At 33.7% G+C, this 19,213-nt stretch overlaps 2 protein-coding genes across 2 annotated transcripts; one reads left to right on the top strand and one right to left on the bottom strand.

Annotated features, from left to right (window-relative positions):
* The first annotated feature begins 2,540 nt into the window (after nucleotides 1-2,540).
* On the top strand, nucleotides 2,541-13,485 carry SOS4 (pfkB-like carbohydrate kinase family protein). The gene is made up of 12 exons (XM_086669518.1): nucleotides 2,541-4,515; nucleotides 5,314-5,407; nucleotides 5,560-5,664; nucleotides 7,218-7,301; nucleotides 7,799-7,872; nucleotides 8,404-8,468; nucleotides 9,542-9,605; nucleotides 10,609-10,674; nucleotides 11,871-11,927; nucleotides 12,391-12,435; nucleotides 12,586-12,639; nucleotides 13,227-13,485. Exons 1-12 carry the CDS (start codon nucleotides 4,429-4,431, stop codon nucleotides 13,365-13,367), a joined length of 936 nt encoding a protein of 311 aa, XP_086525644.1. The 5' UTR covers nucleotides 2,541-4,428; the 3' UTR covers nucleotides 13,368-13,485.
* A 17-nt stretch (nucleotides 13,486-13,502) lies between these two features.
* LOC147548205 (multicopper oxidase LPR1-like) lies at nucleotides 13,503-18,974 on the bottom strand. Its single transcript, XM_086669517.1, has 3 exons — nucleotides 18,666-18,974; nucleotides 14,546-16,003; nucleotides 13,503-13,679 (listed from the first exon to the last, which is right to left on the bottom strand). Exons 1-3 carry the CDS (start codon nucleotides 18,900-18,902, stop codon nucleotides 13,626-13,628), a joined length of 1,749 nt encoding a protein of 582 aa, XP_086525643.1. The 5' UTR covers nucleotides 18,903-18,974; the 3' UTR covers nucleotides 13,503-13,625.
* Between the last annotated feature and the right edge of the window lie 239 nt (nucleotides 18,975-19,213).

The following is a 19,213-nucleotide window of genomic DNA, read 5'->3' as shown; positions in this document are numbered from 1 at the left end:
TACTCTATATGATGATTTCTATAGGCATATTGTTTTATCCAAGGATGATCCAATACTCCTTGGGTTGACATTCGATATCTCGGGTCAGGTTTAAGCATCTAACAAACTAAGCTCTTAGGTTGTGTTTGATAACCATCAGGGGAAAGGAAAGAAAATAGAGAAATATTTACTCAAGAGTAATATTTATCCCAAGAAACATTTACCCCCTAAATATTTTTATATTTTCTACTGTTTGGTTTGTGAAGAAAAAAATAATTAGTATTCCAATTTTTTTTCTCATTTTTCATTGTTTGGTTTTCTATCTGAGGAAAGAAAGCATTCTTCAGGCTCAAATTGTATAAACCCAAATTGCTAGTTTCATACCCTAAACTACAGTCTGGGTCTGTCCATTTTGTGTCCAAATTTGTATGTATTTATTCTGGTCTCATTTGGGGATTCATAGCTCTTTTCAAGTCGAAGATTATGGTTTCTAATATGGCCAGCGCTTTGGGGAAAGCTAAATAGTTTCCGGGGTGTGAAGACTTGGTCAACTTTGTTTGACAATTTTATTTAAGGGGAAAGCAAAATAGCTTCTCCACCTCAGCTCTCTCTCTCTCTCCACCTCACTTCTCTCCCTCCACCTCATCTTCTCTCTCCACATCATCTTCTCTCTCTCTCTTCTCCGATAGGTCGCCGGCCGGAAAATTTTCCGGCCGGCGACCATGAAAAAAAAAAAAAATTCACTCACTCTCTAGAAACTCCGGCGAAGGGGTTTCCCTTCGCCGGAGTTCCGGTCTGTTGAAGAACAGACCGGAAGATGAGGTGAAGGGAGGTGAGGTGAGGTGGAGGGAGGTGAGGGGGAGAGTTTTTTGTTTTGAACCATATTCCCCATAAAATATGTTTCCTCGGAAACTTTTCAAAATTTTGCATATTCCCTTTAAAATTTCACACCCCGGAAACTATTTAGCTTTCCCAAAGCGCTGGCCTTCTAATATACATATGAACTGACTGCTTATCACATATCAAAATGTCTATTATATCATTTTCTGTAGTCTTCAAAGCTATGAACATGTTACCTGTGTAATATTTTTTATACATATATGAACAATCTCTTCCTAGACACATGGAGATGTCTGTTAGACCCTAATTGGTTACACTAGCTTCAATTTCTGTCCAGGCATAACAATTGGAGGATTTGTAGTCTTGGGCTCAGCCTTTTCTTATCATACTTCATACCTGAAGATTTATAAATTATCAACCATTGAATGAATCACCTACTTGAACACCATGATATCTTGCTTATTAGTGAGCATTAGTTTATCAGTACCTTTATCTTCTTCTTCAGATCTTGAAGTTGACACCATATTTCTCTCTATCTATCTCTTTTCTCTCTAACTTAGGTTGGAAATCTAAACCAAGTTAAATAAGTAAAGATAGTTGCTTTTAGTAGTGGGTCTGATCCAATTTTTTTTTTTTTTAGAGATAGAAAGAGAGATAAAATCATGATGATGAAATCTTGAACTCTAGACTTTGAAGATGAATTTTTTTTTACCTTTTCTCTCTTTTATCTCTGTACCCAGTCTTTGTTGATAACCTAACCATGTGGTTAGAGAGAGAGAGAGAGGTAAACAAAAGGAGAAGAGAGAGAGTGAGAGAGATAATAAAGATAGAAAGAACACAGTTAAGGTAAAGAGAGTTTTTTTTTGTTTCCAGGGGAAGGGAAAGATTTACTCTAGTATTTGGAGGGTAATAAATTCCCCCTTCTTTAGGGAAAATTTAATCTAGTATTTGGAGGGTTACATATAATTTTCTGTTTCCCTTATTGGGAAAAACGTCTATGAAACACAACCTTAGCATAAAATGAAACTTGAGGCCAAGGATCTCCGTTAAAATCAACCTTCGAGTCTTGAATTTAATGTCGAACTTCTTCATCAATTCTACCATCGAATGGATAAACACCACCGAGTAAACAATATAACGTTACACTCGCACTTCAAATATCAATTTCAGCTGGTCCTTAATTCTTTTCAAATACTTCCGGCGTAAAGTACCTTAAACTCCCAAATTGGGCTCTGCCTGTCTCTCCACCAAATTCATATTTCAAACTTATATCAGAAGGGCGAGTATCGTTACAATGCACATGATGATTTACTACATCTAGGAGTAGCATGGGTACAAATCGACCAAGTTGGGGCGGACAATTTTGTTCAAAATTTTGAATTCAATTTGCTCCATCATCTCAACCATAGTTTTCTAATTGCTAACTGAACTCAAACCTAATGAAGAAAAAAGAATTATGAATCATAGATAATAAACCGATGTACCATCACAGATGACTAAATTTATATTTGACTATTTCTAAACAACATACCAAACAGACTTATAGATGATTCAATTTATAGAATAACTCTTCCGAAATCATGATCAGTTAGTTCTCATAACAATTTCATTTCCTTTCTTACAATAACTATGATAAAAGAGAATGAAAATTAAATTTGGAGTCACATTGAATTTGCTCAAAATGAACAATAGTTAGGCTTGATATCGCTTTGGGTTCACTTGTGCTATAATCAAGGAAGAATCCTAAACTTATTAGAAGAATCACAAGTTATGGAACCAACTCAACAAAAATACTAGTATTTATTTGGTTCAGAGATTCAAGTGGTTCCAAATTATTTCATTTTCTTTTTAATGAATAGAAAATTGAGCCCAAGACCCAATTTTAAAATTTTTTAGTTAGAAAAGACAATTTGAAGTTTTTTTTGTTATTTGTATTTTGTTTGGTTAAAAATACAATAGGTGTTGCAAGGTGTTGCAAAGATGTTGTAAGGTGTTGCAAGTCGCTTCAAAGCTATTGCAAAACAATTGTATTAATACCTTATTCATCTAAAGCGTACGCATTCTTATAATACACTCAATATACACAAACTTAAAATTTGTTTGACATTAACAAATGCTCATTATCTTAATATGCAAAACTAAACTGTCTGTCCTATGGGCACGAATTACACTAGTGCGTGTGTATATATATATATATATATATATATATATATATATATATATATATATATATATATATATGTCAAGGTGGATTTTTTGGGGTATAAAGAAAAATGACCGTGACAGCATAAAGATTTAGTCAATCAAGATTGATTTAGGGAGCATATTTTTTTAGTCTAAAAAATCACATGATTGTGTCTAGCTCCTTCATCTTCATTTTCTGGTATCTTTTTTCTCCTTTTCTCTTCCTCTCTTTTGCTGCTCTCTCTTTAACTCACTTTAGTATTACAACAAGTGAGATAGGGTTTGAGAACCCAAGTTGTATAGTCTTATTATTCTACTTCCCTTATCTTTTCCACTGTGAAAACAATAACTGGTCGCCCAAAGCTGGCTGGAAACCTCCTCCCATCAAGTAATCTTCTCTACTTCTTCAATCCAACAAATATACCTCATAACTGGTCACACAAGGCCCATTAAAATGGGATCAACAACCCAAGGAAGCACAAAAACACTTCCACCAAGGGGGCAACTAAATTTCTTCATCACTAATTTTGGGTCCTATTTAGATTTTGTTGGCATGGTTAATGTTACAATCTGGGCTTGATCATAATATAAGTTTTTATGGGTCTTTTGTTATGGGTTTTATCTTTGTTGATAGATCATACATGAACGCAAAGTTCTTTAGGAACCAGATGTATGCAAAGAACCGCACAACAAGAAGGAAGGTGGATCTGCTGATATGAATGATTTGGGTTTTGTCTATTTCTTACTTTTGTTGTTTTAGATTTGTTTTCAAACACCCAAGATGTCATATGTTCTGCTATTGAATGTCAACTACTAAGTCTTTATGTCCTGAAAACTTTTTTTTTAACCCTTAAGCTCTGAACCTATGTTAATATGTTAGAAGAAAACTTTCATGGCCTTAGGGGCTGCTGTGTACGACCTCTAAGACCTTTCGACCGGGCAGGGCTAAATAACGCTACTAACTCAAAATCCAGCCTAACCAGGACGATTCTAGTTCATAGGCCGGTTTGGCCCTATAAACACCATCAAATATGTAATATTTGACTTCAATTTTAGAGTCGATCACAGGCCGAAAGGTGATGTGGCTGACTCTAATTGGTCAGCCCACGTAAGAGAAAACTGAACTAAATAGAACTAATCACATCAACGGTCGTCCAGTGGTCCGCTCGGGCCACATAGCATTTGTCAAACGCTCACTAATATCACAGGAAAAACATTAAGTTAGACTCTACGGTCCGATCTATCAAAAAAAGAAGAAAAAGATTCCACACCCCGGAGTCTTGGGTTTTGACCTCCCCGTTCCAGTTGAAAGCTACTCTGTTCCAAAATCCAACTCCAACGCGAACGGGAATCTCTCTCTCTCTCTACTTTTCTCTCTCTTAAGCGGTCAAGTTTTGCAGGTCGAAGAAGTCGATTAGATCGATAATGGCGCCTCCTCCTCCTCCGATTCTTTCATTAGCTTTGCCATCAGGAACTGGTCGAGTACTCAGCATCCAATCTCACACTGTTCAGGTAAAACCTTATCTTTTTCTTCATTCTGATTTTTATTACCTATGCTTGATTATGATAATCTAAATTTGATTTTTCTTTCGATCTGATTGAATTAAGTGATTTTGAATCCCTAAAATCTTGCATGTGTACTTATTCCCAGTTAGTGGCAATCTGTAAAGGTGTCCATTTTCTCAATAGAAGGGTTTTCATACTCAATGCCAATCTTATAAAGTTTAATTTTAGTCATGACTGATATTGACGACTAGAAATGAACTGAATGGACTTTTCTCCTAAATTTGGCATCTCACTGACTGACACAGTGCATGATGAGGTTTAAAAAAAGTTGCCATTGGCATGAATTAGGGTTAGATTTTCTATTGTATTTGGACATGTATTGTAGACAAAATTGATTTTTTAACTTCAAGCCATTTATCGTCGGATAAGCATTAACGGTTGATTAACGAATTCCTTGTCCTAGTAACACCATGTTTTTGTTGGTACTTAGATCTCTAATTAGCAAAATCCATTTTTCTATAATTTTAGTTGATTTTGACTTCCTTACATTAGGTTAATATGCATTATTTTTGCGAGATATCACATAATGTATAAACCAATCGAATAAATATTAGTTCGTGGTCCACTGTAACACAATTTGGGAACGACCTATTTGGATTTATATGAAAATTCAGTTTTGTCTGTCTCTAATGGTATCTGCATGTTCTATTAATCGTTCATATCAACTTCCATGGAAAATAAATGAAGTTTAAGTAGTATTAGTTCTTATTTGGTTATCATTCATCATTGTCTTTTCTTTCTTAGGGATATGTTGGCAACAAATCAGCTGTCTTTCCTCTTCAACTTCTTGGCTTTGATGTCGATCCTGTCAACTCCGTTCAATTCTCTAATCACACAGGCAAGCTGCTTATATCACTTCGTTCTGAGAACTCCGAAGCCTGATATACAGAGGCGAGTTTTATCTGTCAGACCTGTATAAGTTCATGGCTGAAGGGAATCCGACTCTGAATATATGAAAGGTCCTGATCTAATTAACCATCTTTCATGTAGGATACCCAACATTTAAGGGTCAAGTATTGAATGGGCAACAGCTTTGGGATCTCATCGAAGGCCTAGAAGCAAATGAATTGCTATACTACACTCACTTGTTGACTGGTACCTTGATTGCTTCTTTTGTTTTTAAATTTAAAAGTTAGATGGGATATTTAGCAGATCAAATGAATTGAAGTTGAACAAATATCTTCCTTTTCCAGCAATAGGGTTGATAAAATGGGTTTCAATTGGCCATTCATTACAAGCTTGCCTTCTATTTGTATAATTTAAGATCCTGGAAAAAACAGTAGATAAATTTATGGGAATGAAAGAAGTAGGAAAGAAATAATCTTTTTGGTATATAAAAAATAAACATTCGAGATTTTCAAAAAAAAAAAAAAAAACAAACATTCAAGCTCGTTCTTGTACATCAAATAACATCTAATGCTTCGATTATCTTTTATACTTGGACTCATAACTTCTATCAAGTTGTATCCAGGGAGTCATTTGAAGAAGTGGACTTCTTGTTTCTTCCTTGATAAATGTTAATATAGTCTTGCCTTTTTGAAAAAAAAAGAAATAACAAAACAATCAACCATGAGAATTTAGCCTCTTTGGAAACTTCTCTTCGTTCCTGTAGTTTCTTGGTTTGCTCTTTCCTGTTTTGATTTCCTTTGCACTGGGTTAACAAATCCTAATGATATAAAAAAATCCTCCTAGGAAGGTCTTTATCGCTATTCAGTAGTCTATGTGAACCGCCAAGTAACACTGTACTACGTTTTGTTATCCCTTTCAAAAAAAGATTTAATGCTTTTACCTTGAAGGAGTTTATATTTTCGTCAAAGAAAATAAGTCGAAAAAAATTGTAATATTTTATGACTCTTCATTAACATATTAGGTGCAATAAGGAGAATTTATGCTACCTTGTTATGACATTTCTTCAGTGAGTTTCTTTTTGAATTGCTAATTAATATATTAAAAAAAGGGGTATGTCGAAAGGTCCAAATAGGGAAGCTGAAGCAAAAAATGAATCTGCATATGGAAACAAAAGCTAGGTTGCCAAAAAGGCGATCTAATAAACATTCGCCATTAGTCCTATGAAAGGTTGATTTCAGCTAAAGAAGTGTATTTTGCTCAAGACTTTCTATTAGACCAACAAGTACTAACGCGGCTCCTTTAGACCAAGGAATTAAATTTCGAAATATTTCGGTCGAAATGACCGAAATATTTCCATCTTCATACTTACTGAAACCGAAATTTTATTACTTCTCTTAGCAATACCTGATTTAGTAATTAAATTTTGAAATATTTCGTCCGAAATGATCGAAATATTTCCATTTCCATGCTTAGTGAAATTTCCACCAAAACTGAAATTCCATTCTTTGCTTTTTTGACCGAGTGAATCAAAGAAGAAATGTGAAACAATTTTCCCTTGGAGGTTACATCATTCCTTGCTTTCCACGGGGTCCAAAACACTGCTTTCAGGACCAGGTTCCAAAGCGGTTTAGCCATTTTGGGAACTTGAGACTGGTTCGTTGACTTAACGTCAACGATAGGGCCGGGTATGGGTATACACAAACAGCATCCATTGAATGCGAAAATATTATAGTGCCTTTTACATTATTAAGTTTTGTTAAATATACTATGATATTAACTTTGATTTGGTGTTTTTGCAGGTTATATTGGGTCAGTTTCATTCTTGAACACTGTCTTACAAGTAGTTGATAAGCTACGCTCAGTCAACCCAAACTTGACATATGGTAAGTAATATGACCACTAACAACTATATGAACTGCCCTTAATGAATTTGGTCAAGCAATAGAATATTGTTCCGACTAAATGTTTCTCGTTCCTAGTTAGATCAAAACTTTGGACAAATTCCTTTTTGGAACTTCCATAGCGTAATGCTACAAGCTGAGACGAACTGATAAATTTTGGTCTGTAGGAACTAGAGATAGGAAGATATTCAAAAGTTTGAACCATGCTCATACAACTTGGTTAGTGTGATAGTTAAAGAGCATACCAGAGAACAATTTTTGTACACAGAATGTTATCATTCTCTCTATTTTACTTCGTACTGTGGAGAATTTCTGTTCTGTTTTAATGTTTGAGCTAGAAAAAAACCATTTCTTTTGTGGTTCTTAATGAGAAAATGAGGAATTTTGGTGATAGTCTTTTCTCTGTTTGGTATTTATTTCATCTAGAAATATATGTGTAGGTTATTCTTCTTGATACTAATCAGATGTTCCATGTCTAGTTTGTGATCCAGTGATGGGTGATGAAGGAAAGCTCTATGTCCCTGAAGAGCTGGTGTCCGTATACCGGGAAAAGGTGAAAATTTAATAGATTTAGTGAAGATCTTTTATAGATGACTTTTTGTTGTTATTTGTTTCTCTTCTGTATGACTTTGAAGTCGCATAACAAGGTTTAAAGCTGAATTTCCCAGCACAGAACGTTTGACCTGAGGGTAAAACTGGTAAATGAAACAAAAAGGGAAGAAGAAGTAGAAAAGGAAGGCAGTTTGCTTAATTGATGGAAAATCATAAATTTTTTATAACCTATGTTTGCTTCTCAGTCTTCTTGAAATTTGAGAGCTCCCGGGTCATGGATCCTTGCCTGTTCTCCCTGGCTGAAGGTTAATTCTCGGGTGTGGTTGCAAGTCCTTTTTATCTTCTTATCCTCCCCAAACAGACATGCTTTGCGTCTCTCCTATACTTAGCTCACTTATTTCCGGCACAGCTGTCTGATTTGCTCTATAAACAAATTGTAGTGTTGTAGCAAAAGAAATCTTGTAACTCACTTTCACTTCACCTGTTGGTTGCTGATTACTTTGATGGTTTTATTGCCCCTGCTCGTGTTTAGGTTGTCCCAGTGGCTTCAATGTTGACTCCTAACCAATTTGAAGCTGAAAAGTTGACGGAGTTCAGGTAATATTGCAAATTTTTCTGGAATAATTTGCTAAACCTAAGGGTTATTTTTTTTTTTGTTTTCATTTTATCTCTTTTTAATTTTTTATAGTTTTATTCTGAGATCCTTTTTGTTCTGAATCTTAACTTTACCATTAGCAAGCCTTCGTTTAGTCATGAAGTTTGATAGGACAATGTACAGAGACGCTTTTTTTAAGAACTTCTTGCAGGATAGCCAAATAATCCCATTGGTTCAGAAGGCAATCTTACTTTATTTGCATGAACTTTGTGGTATTAAGCACAAGTGAAAGTCCACTAGCGATAGCAACTTGTGGACTTCAGTTTAAGAGTGGAGTTCACTTTCCCGACCTTGATTCAAACTCCTGTGATGCATTCCTTGGTTGACCAGCAATACTTGGCTTGCATTATGTCGAATTGCATTTATATCACTGTTAATTGATCCATTTTAAATCTTCGATTCGTGCCTATCATTTTCTTGTTCCAACTTTCAAATTCTAACTGAAGTCGTATATGGTTAAATGAATTCTTAATATAACACCTTTCTATGAACACTAGACACTTGCAATTTTTTGGGCAAAAATTGGATCTGACCCTCGGAACCCACACATGCATCAATTAAATGAAGGGCTTCTGGTTTGTTTGTTAATATATCCTAAGTCAGTGAGACAACTTTTCCTCACTTCCAGGCATCACATATATTATTTTCTGTATGATTGGGTACCCTTTAATCACAACTTAAACTTCTAAGCTGGTCTCTGTGAGAATCATGGGTGCTGCTGGTCTCAGATCAATAGACATTTGTTCCATCATCCATGGAACTACTACTTCATAACAAGATCGCTGACAGTATTCTCATTCTTATTTGTAGCCGGTTATTCTTTAAGTTAAGGCAGATACAGTCTCTTCGACCCAGCGCAAGTAGTATTTCATATGCATATAAATATATGAATTACACTTACTTTACATTACAATCTGAATCCGTACTATTGGTGTCCAATTTGTGAATATGTTTTATTTTGTCCAACTTTTATATTGCTAGTAGGTCACTAGTTGCCACTTCAATTTATATGCAGGATTAGTACAGAAGAAGATGGTCTGGAGGCTTGTAACATGCTTCATGCTCGTGGACCTTCTAAGGTTCTTAATGTTTCAACCTATTAATTAAGAAATCTACCAAACCCTAATCTTTCTTAGTTGGTCATTTTTAAACCTTCTTTACTTGAAAGTTTGTGCAATTTCCTTTTTAGATTTATGCCCTGTAAATATAGTCATTTGGATAAGTTAAATTTCCAAATTATGGCGTTTTTGCATGTGTAAATCTCTGGTTAACTTCTTGAGAATGTCAGTTTATGTAAGAGCATCTAGAATTCTGGAAGTGCTATAGGTTTTTTTTTACTTTTCGAATAATTAGTGCTTGCTGAATTTTAAGTTACAAAATGATTTCATATCTTTCACGATCCACCAAAAAATATGGGCCACGAAGCCAAATTAAGTGATTATTAACTTAGATTCAAGTTCTGGGTGATCACCTTGATTCTCTTCTCCCCACAAGTGCCAGATTAGCCATTTGGAAGGTTTATTTTTTAAGACTGCGATTTCTGAGCCTATGAAAATGAGTGACTGTCATCATGGTTGCTCTAAATTTTCTCTTGGTCTCTACTCTCTAGGCAATCGGTGTTCATTAGGTTTTATAATTTCTTGTAAAGTAATGCCTCTTTGTATTGGATCAGACCGTTTGTCACGACACTAACCTAAATTTGAATGTTATTCTATATCTATGTTATTTTCTACTTATCCACTCCTTTTAATCTTCTGCGTGCACAAATATAATGACTGCACAGACATTATTTCCTTGTTGGTTTACTAGGGCTTTGTTCATGTGATTAGGTGGACACGATCAGATTGCTTGAATCTATCCCGTGATTCCCGTCTCATCCGTTATTTGTTTAAAATTGTAGCCACAAACACAGTTGGAGTTGCTTGCTTTATGTCTTTATTGACTAGTAAATCGATCTTAGCTGCACTTTTATGATGCTTTAGAGAATTGTGCGACATGAACTTTTGTATTCAATTTTCATTTTGTAGTTTATTGCTTTAACATAGTGGGATAGCCTAACTATCATAAGTTTTCCTGCTCCAGGTTGTAATAACAAGTGTGCATATAGGGGATAGTCTCTTCCTACTCGGCAGCCATCTAAAAGTAAAGGTGCTGTATTTTCTTTCAGATTTGCTAATTTGGAGCTAATCTTTTTGTTCATTTAATAGAGTACCTGCAAGAGATTGAGATGACGAACAAAATACCAGTGAAGCTTATAAAGAAATCTGGAACAACAAACAAGAATACACTTCAGTAATTAATGATAGGAATATAGGATGTATGAAATTTGTATAATCCTAGTAAGAACTAAGAAGTATAGTTTCTGATCTTTTTTTTTTTCTAAACCATGCCTTCTAATGCAGATGGCTTTAGTTTTGCTACGATACCCAACTTTATTCATGCTTCTTCTTTCATTTTAGGATCTTCAATTTGCATATCTAATTTAGGAGTTGCACTTTTACCATTTGTTTACATTATACATGATTAACCCATCTCAAATCTTTTTCTTACTTTATTACATATTCTCTTACTACAAAACTTTCTTTTACGAGTTTACTTTCTGATTTTAGATATTCTTGTCACTACAGTTTTTCATCACCATATTTATGTTATTTTCTATGTTTCTACAAGTTTGAACTTTTGTTTATGAACATAACCTAGATTTATGCTAGAGGTAAATAAGTTATCACTGCACCTGACACCTTTTATGTCAGACACCGATACCCTACCTGTTTTCACGTTACATAGCTAAAAGGATTATCCTTGTTACATAGTTCGTCACGTTTTAAAAAAAAAATAATAGCTTCCGAGAAAAAAATTAGCACGGGTGATTGATGTATGTTGACACCCCTGTGAAGAACAACGGCTAATAGAACATATCCTGTAAAATAAGTCTAAGCCTCAATAGTTTGGCGCATTTTGCTTGTCACCTCAAGTTCTTGAATTATGTCCCTTCAAGTTGGTAAATCATACATATACAAACTATGATGTATGTTGACACCCCTGTGAAGAACAACGGCTAATAGAACATATCCTGTAAAATAAGTCTAAGCCTCAATAGTTTGGCGCATTTTGCTTGTCACCTCAAGTTCTTGAATTATGTCCCTTCAAGTTGGTAAATTATACATATACAAACTAATAGTATTTCGATGGTCATGATATAATAATCTTTTCAGGTGGACATTTGTAACTTTATTGTCTAAATGGTTTTCTCACGATTCAATATTTATTATCTTTAGGACATTAGAAAAATGCTGATTGAATATTGATCTTGTCATGTTTTTCGATCTCATTGATCCTTGCAGGGTCAGCCTCCTGAGCAATTTAAGATTGTCATACCAAAAATTCCTGCATATTTTACGGTATGAACTATGAAGATTAATACAACTCTGCTTCTGTACCACTTTAATGCCCAAATGATGGTGAATCCCTGGCTTAGTTTTTGCTTGGCCGACGTTAGTGGATCGGATGGATGGCAGATGCAAATTGAAGTTAAATCGGGTTCAATCCTGTTGTGCCATCAAAGAAGGCATTTGAGTTTATTGAGGGTCGAATAAGTACTGAAAAATCTACTTCGTTTAGAAATATTTATACCATCTAGAGTTGGACCAGACTAAAGTTTAAAAGGATTCTACGTGTTGAAGAGATTTTTAGATCATGTCAAATCCATCTAGAGTTTGTAAAAATTGATCTTCAAAATGAGATTGTTGAAACACATCAATCACACTGCTTTAAAAGTTATATATCTGCCTGTCATTGTCTTTCTGATTACAAGTGTTGTCAATGACATACATCAAATAAACATCTTAGCTGGTTATCTTGTAGGGAACCGGTGATTTAATGACTGCACTATTACTGGGATGGAGCAATGTAAGGCATAGGATATCTCTCCTCAGTTTTAACTAGAAATCCTTTATTTATTTATTTACTTGCTTATTTATAAAAGTTTATTATTTTTGATTATTTGAATGGTAAGATACTTTCACTATCACTTATGTCTTCTGTTCGTATATTCTCTAGAAATATCCCGACAACCTTGATAAGGCAGCAGAGTTCGCAGTTTCTAGCTTGCAGGTATTAACTTTTTCGATAACTGCTAGTATTACTTTTACAAGTTTTAACTTCACTGAAGTGTAAGATCCCACTGCATGACTTAGAACAGATATACATTCTTATATTTAGGTTTCTATTTCCAAAAAGTGTCTCTTCATACATACTTACAGTGTTTGTTTTTTCTTTATTCAATGAATCCGACTCATCTCAATCTACTTTCTAGTCATCAGGGGTACATTAATCCTTTCAGGATATTTAAGATAGTTGGACTCTTATTTCAATTTTATTTTATGTCCGGCTGAAATGGACCAAAATGAGTCCGAATCGGACAAAAACAAACATCCTGAATTATACCGATTTAACCATTAATATGGGTCGGATATGAATTTCAGAAAACCCAACACCGCCTTAGATATATCAATTGCACAGACTTAAATGGTGTGCTAGTTATTGTTGAGTTCTCATATTTGAATTACTTTCGTCTCTAGCCTGAAGTTTATATTGCTTCGTATGCAATCATTTGGTATTCTTTTGTGCTTATAGTAACTAAGATAACTTATATAGTTTAACTAACCGCATATTGTTCAATACTTGAATACATATTGCAGGCACTACTGCAGAGGACAATAAGTGATTACAGAAGTGCGGGATTCGATCCTCAGACAAGTAGCTTAGAGATAAGATTGATTCAGAGTCAGGATGACATTCGAAACCCACAGGTTACTTATAAAGCACAAAAGTACAACTAGATACTCATTTTCATGTGATACACATAAATTATTATAAGAGTTTCCGTACATCTACCTTGTTTTTGATATAAAAATGTTGCCCTAACTTTATAATCAAAAGGAACATAGTTCAATCTTACATTACTACTTCTGCTTCCTTCTTCCTGATATGTGTGTGTGTGTATATATATATGGCTAGGTGCTGAATGGAATACTTCTATTTTACCCAATTGTTATTCTATTAGAGCTGAATAGGTAGGAGGCCAAGGTTTCTATTACTCATGGAATTAACTTCATAGGCCTCATCATTTCATTGTCTTCATGACCTAGTATCTGCAAAAATTAAATCACATAGAAAGTTCAATAAGTTATGGTATAGTGTACGGGAAATTTAGTCAAAACTTTCTATAAATTGTTTGTTTTGGTGAAAAATGATCATTCAATTTTTTTAGTGTTCAGCTCTCTAGATATTTTTTGGGTTTTTGGGGCTTACCCCCTCATCACTAATTGGTAATTGAGTTTACTCCCCTCAATAATGGGTAATTGAGCTTATCCCCTTAGACTTACTATTAGTGACAAAAATACAAAGGCTATGTTTGGCGTACGTGAAATAATTGCCACTACTAAGAACAACTATTCTTCAATATGATTCATATTAGGGATTCTACCTCATTTTATTGTTTGATTTGTTCAGGAATATGATTAGTAAAGATTGATTTTGTTTATATATTATTTACTTTCTGATTTTATCATCGCATACCAAACATATCCCTAGTAGTTTTGAAAACAAATCTAAATTCAGGGGGTAAGCTCAATTATCAATTACTGAAGGGGGTAAACTCAATTACTAATTAATTGTGAGGGGGTAAGCCCAAAAAACCCATATTTTTTTAATTTGCAACAACTTTGAGACAACTTTGCAACAATTTTGTAGCACTTTGCAACACCTTGTGATAACTTTGCAGTATTTTACAACACCTCGCAACAACTTTGGAAAAAATATTAGATTTTAACCAAACAAATACTAATTTTTGAATTTTTAACTAAAAAATACAAATTTCAAGGTTTTAACCCAAAAGTTTAAAATTAGATTCTCGGTCCAATTTACTGATTTGGAAAACCATAACACCACCTAAGACTCCAGGACAAATTTCTCGGAGAAATATCTACAAAGAGTGGAAAGAAGAAAAAATACTTACGTGGCAATGGTACACGTAACCAGGTTCAGCTGTTGCATCGAATGGATAAGATGCATTCGATTGAAGAAACGAGAACCTAACAAGAATCTTGGTCATAAAATGTGGTTTCATCTTAAACACATTCTTCCACCCTTTCTCGTATGCAGGTATACCAACTTTTCTTCCAATTGCATAGTTACTTACTTGGCACTTAATCGCATCGTTGAATTTCCCCATACAAACTCTAAACTCTTTCCAATTAAGTAACTCCGTTTGATCCAATGTCACAAAAAACCCTAGATGTATATGCAACGGGTGATTGTTATCCGATAGATTTATAACGTACCATATCTCATTTGACCCTACTTTTGGCCTCTCTGTTACTTCATCCATATATGATTTCCCATTAAGATACATATGTGTAGGATTATCACTCTCACTTTCGTACTCGTACATAGTTATGTATCTCGTACGCGAAGCACTCGATAATTCTACTTTCGAATAGGTTATCAAATTTTTCGGGACACGTGATGTGTCATTAACTGACTGGTTATCTATGAAAAACTTCATAACTTTTCCTGTATAATTACCATCAGATTCGCCGAATGGGAAGGGATACGGGGCGTCGTTAATTAATACGACATCTTCTGATTCTGATGTGGAAAAGTCGACGACCACGTCAGCAATTTCAGATGGAGCTAATGTTATTTTGCTGACTGTAACAGGATGAGAAATGTAAGCAGAATCTGATGCTAAAAATATGAATTTCATACCGTTGGAAAAGAATATTCTTAAGAATCTTGCGTTACTACCGTTAAGGAGTCTTAACCTGTATTTCCTACGCTTCACTGTCATCTTTGGCCAGATCTTACCGTTGACAATAATTGTGTTACCGAAATACGACGGTTGCCATTCTGGATGTAGATTGGGATTATCTCCTGTACTATTCATGTACAAAGATCCATTTGTATAAAACATCCGATCGAAGATCACAAGTGTCCGATCAAACTCATCACCAGATGGTAAGCCCAATGGGCCTTCGAGATCAGGTTGTCGTATAATGTAAGATCCAAGAAGCCCAGCTAAAACATTAATCCTGGTTAAGCCCATAGCATGATCATGGTACCATAAGTTACCGGGTTGTTGGGCATTTTCGAACCGGTATGTTTTTTTGGTCCAAGCGGGACCAGTTTTTTTAAAACCGGAAGTGAACCATGCATGTGGGTTGCCATCACTTTCGGGTTCATCGACACCACCATGAAGGTGTACAACAGTTGGTACGCCATACTCCCCACTTGATCGTCCAGCCATTGGGATTGTTCTATCGGACGGTAGAATGTGTTCTTCGAGATAGTTTTGCCACGTCACGTAAGTTTTTGTCCCCTGGAGAGCTTCGATTGTTGGACCAGGAATTGTTGCTGTTTCTTTTGATGTACCATATGCAAACACTGTTGTTGGTGGGAGGTCTTGGTGGAATTTCTAAGAACATCAACACAATGATGAATATTTTATTTTTATAAATTACTATGCTATAATAAACTTAAGTTCATACAAACTAAATTTTATTTTTCGAATTCAAAAATGCTAAAGGTCTAGAAATGGGGCCTGACCACACGCGGAACGATTGGCGTTAATTGGTCAAGTCATTTTTCTCACCACATGGTCTGACCAATTGGAATTGGTCACATCGTCACATCTGTCTGGGTTTATCAAATTATCTATATAATAAAACAGAAGGGAAAACGATGACTGGGACAAACATCCTTTTTTAATAAAGGATATTGTCTAGAAGCCCTTCTCAAAATTTAAAATTTAATCCTTCGTAGAGATAAAGTTACCTATTTAAAAAACAAATTGTCTAGAAGCCCTTCTCAAAATTTAAAATATAGTCCTTCGTAAAAATAAAGTTACCTATTTAAAAAACAATACTTCTTTCCTTCTTAGAAATAAAATAACTAATTTAAGAAAAAAAGAAACAAAATAAATTTCAAGGGTTAAAAAAAGAAATTAAAATCTATATCTCTCAATAAAATAATCTATTAGTATATAAAACAGAAGGAAAACGATGACTGGGACAAACATCCTTATTTAATTATGCATATTGTCTAGAAGCCCTTCTCAAAATTTAAAATTTAGTCAAATAAAGTTACCTATTTAAAAAATATTTAATCATTTTCCCCTTAGAAATAAAATAACTAATTTTAGAAAAAAAAGAAACAAAATAAATTTCAAGGGTTAAAAATAGAAAGTAAACTCTCTCTTAATAAAATAATAATTAATTTAAGAGAAAAAGAACAAAAAAGTAATACAAAAAAATAATAAACTAATAAAAATCTCTCTCTCTCAATAAAATATAACAATAAATTTCGGAACATTTCATGATACAAGTGTTCGTGCCCTAGGGCACGGGATATAAAATAATCTATTTAAAAAAATAATCTATTTAAAAAAATAATTTATTTAAAAAAAATAACCGATAATTAATTTAGGGTAAGAAAGTTTCTACTCAGATTTCCATAAGAGGAGTTCTACATATATTTGGGAACGTCTCTACTCAGATTGGGGAAAGTTTCTACTCAATCCTCAAGTATTTATGATGAAAATAAGAGGAGTTTTACTCAAATTTTAATTGAACTTCACTTTAGGCTTTAGGGTTTTAATCTCACTTTCTCTTCATTGAACTTCAATTCTATTATGATTTCTAGTGAGTACTCAACCATGTCTTCTAATTATTATTCTTCTTATGCATATTTATCTTAAATTATCGTCTTCATTGTAAATTACAAAGATTGCTGGAGAGCCTATAAAATTTCCATAGTTAAGTTGGTTAATAATGAAACAACTATTACGGAACAACACATATGCAGACTGAGTGTAAGAAAACTAGAGAAAGTTCTGGTAGGCCCACATGCGACACATGTGCAGACACATAAATTTACTATCATTGTTGTTAATTAACTATCATTGTTCTCCAATAAGGTTTTGGTAAATTAACATAAAGTTTTTTTTACTATCATTGTTGTAAATCCATTGTTAAGTTGTTTGTTGTAGGCACATATGCAGTTTGAATTATCATAAACTTTAGTTTTTTTAGTTGTTTGATTAAATTTTTGTTTATTTTGTTGTGGTTGCATATGTTGTTTGATTTAACTAAAGAAATATTTTTATCAATACATTTCTTAATCACCAAATCTTTGTAAATCTCCATTGTTAAGTTGGTTAAATTATCATCTCGGTTGTTAATTAAACACTATGAAATTTGTAGTGGTTATTTACAAAGATTTGTGGTGAGCCTAATTGAATTTGAAAAGAACCTTATGCTATTTTAGATGTTCATTATTTATTTATAGTTCTGGTGAGTCTAATTGAATTTTGAAACACTATGAAATTTCTGGACCTGGTGAGTCTAATTAAACGCTATGAAATTTCTGGTAACAATTAGACTATATATTTAAAACCTATAGTGAGTTAAAACCTATTTAAAAAACAATAATCCTTTCCTTCTTAAAAATAAAATTTCTAATTTAAGAAAAAAAATAAACAAAATAAAGTTCAAGGGTTAAAAAAAGAAATTAAAATCTGTCCCTCTAAATAAAATAATAATTAATTTAAGAGAAAATAAACAAAAAAAAATAACTACAATAAATTTCTCTCTTTCTTAATAAAATAATAACTAATTAAAATCAATCTCTCAAGTGTCCGTGCCCTAGGGCACGGGATATTGTCTAAAAGTCCTTCTTAAAATTTAAAATATAGTCCTTCTTAGAAATAAAATTACCTATTTCAAGAAAAAAATAACTAATTTAAGAAAAAGGAAACGAAAGATATTTCAAGAGTTAAAAAAAAAAATTAAAATCTCTCTCAATAAAATATTTACTAATTTAAGCAAAGAAAACAAAAGAAACTAATACCAAAAAATCAGGATATCTAGAATATAACAATATTAAATATGGAAAGTCGTCTCTTGAATTTCGTCATACTTGATTAATACAACTGTCCGTGCCCCAGGTATACCCTAGTATGTTCAAAGTAAGATCAAATTGGGGCACATGATACAAAAAAAAACCTTAAGTAAATTTTGTAAGTGTGTATTTAAAAGTTCAAACTCATTCTCCAACTTTTGAAGTAAAAGATCACTTACCCATTTTTTCTCAAACATGCCAATATTGAGAGTTTTAGGAATAGGTACCCCATTTCTTATATCATACCCTTTAAGTTTAGGCATGTCTGGGAGTTCATCTACAAACATTCTCAGCTTTTCTCTGCTTATTTTGGTTAGAATACTTTCATCACCACCACTATTTGGAGTATTAACAGAATCTCCTACACATCTTTGAGCAACCAAAGAGATGAAAATAACAAGTAAAAGATAACCCATTTTTTCGGATTATGGATCGTTAATTTTACACTCCAAGACAGTTTTAGTTTCTACTTTCATGAAATTAACTATGGGAAAATATTGGTATGGAGTTCTACAATTTGTAGTGGTGAGTAAAGGATAGATGGTGGAGTACTTAAAGATAGGAGGAGAGAGAAGGTAAGTTATTTCTATATTCATACATGGGGTCATTACCTGGTGGAGTACTAAAGGACCATTTTCCATATAGGACTAATCTCACCTGTCCCTTCACATGTGGTGTTTTTCTTAATCTAAGTACGTCTTTTATTTTATCGCACACGGGTCGTAGG

Source organism: Eschscholzia californica, unplaced genomic scaffold (genome assembly GCF_041429995.1).
Source record: "Eschscholzia californica isolate CP2 unplaced genomic scaffold, dmEscCali1.0.p SCAF_3, whole genome shotgun sequence".
NCBI classification, from domain to species: Eukaryota; Viridiplantae; Streptophyta; class Magnoliopsida; order Ranunculales; family Papaveraceae; genus Eschscholzia; species Eschscholzia californica.
This window is presented reverse-complemented; position numbering and strand designations above follow the sequence as displayed.

Coding starts and splice junctions, on each gene's coding strand:
- SOS4 (XM_086669518.1), top strand. CDS start 4,429: ATGGCGCCTCCTCCTCCTCCGATTCTTTCATTAGCTTTGCCATCAGGA. Junction 5,665..7,217: donor CTACACTCACTTGTTGACTG/GTACCTTGATTG, acceptor GTGTTTTTGCAG/GTTATATTGGGTCAGTTTCA. Junction 11,928..12,390: donor AAATTCCTGCATATTTTACG/GTATGAACTATG, acceptor GTTATCTTGTAG/GGAACCGGTGATTTAATGAC.
- LOC147548205 (XM_086669517.1), bottom strand. CDS start 18,902: ATGGGTTATCTTTTACTTGTTATTTTCATCTCTTTGGTTGCTCAAAGA. Junction 16,004..18,665: donor GCATGTTTGAGAAAAAATGG/GTAAGTGATCTT, acceptor TGATGTTCTTAG/AAATTCCACCAAGACCTCCC. Junction 13,680..14,545: donor GTTACGTGTACCATTGCCAC/GTAAGTATTTTT, acceptor TAATTTTTGCAG/ATACTAGGTCATGAAGACAA.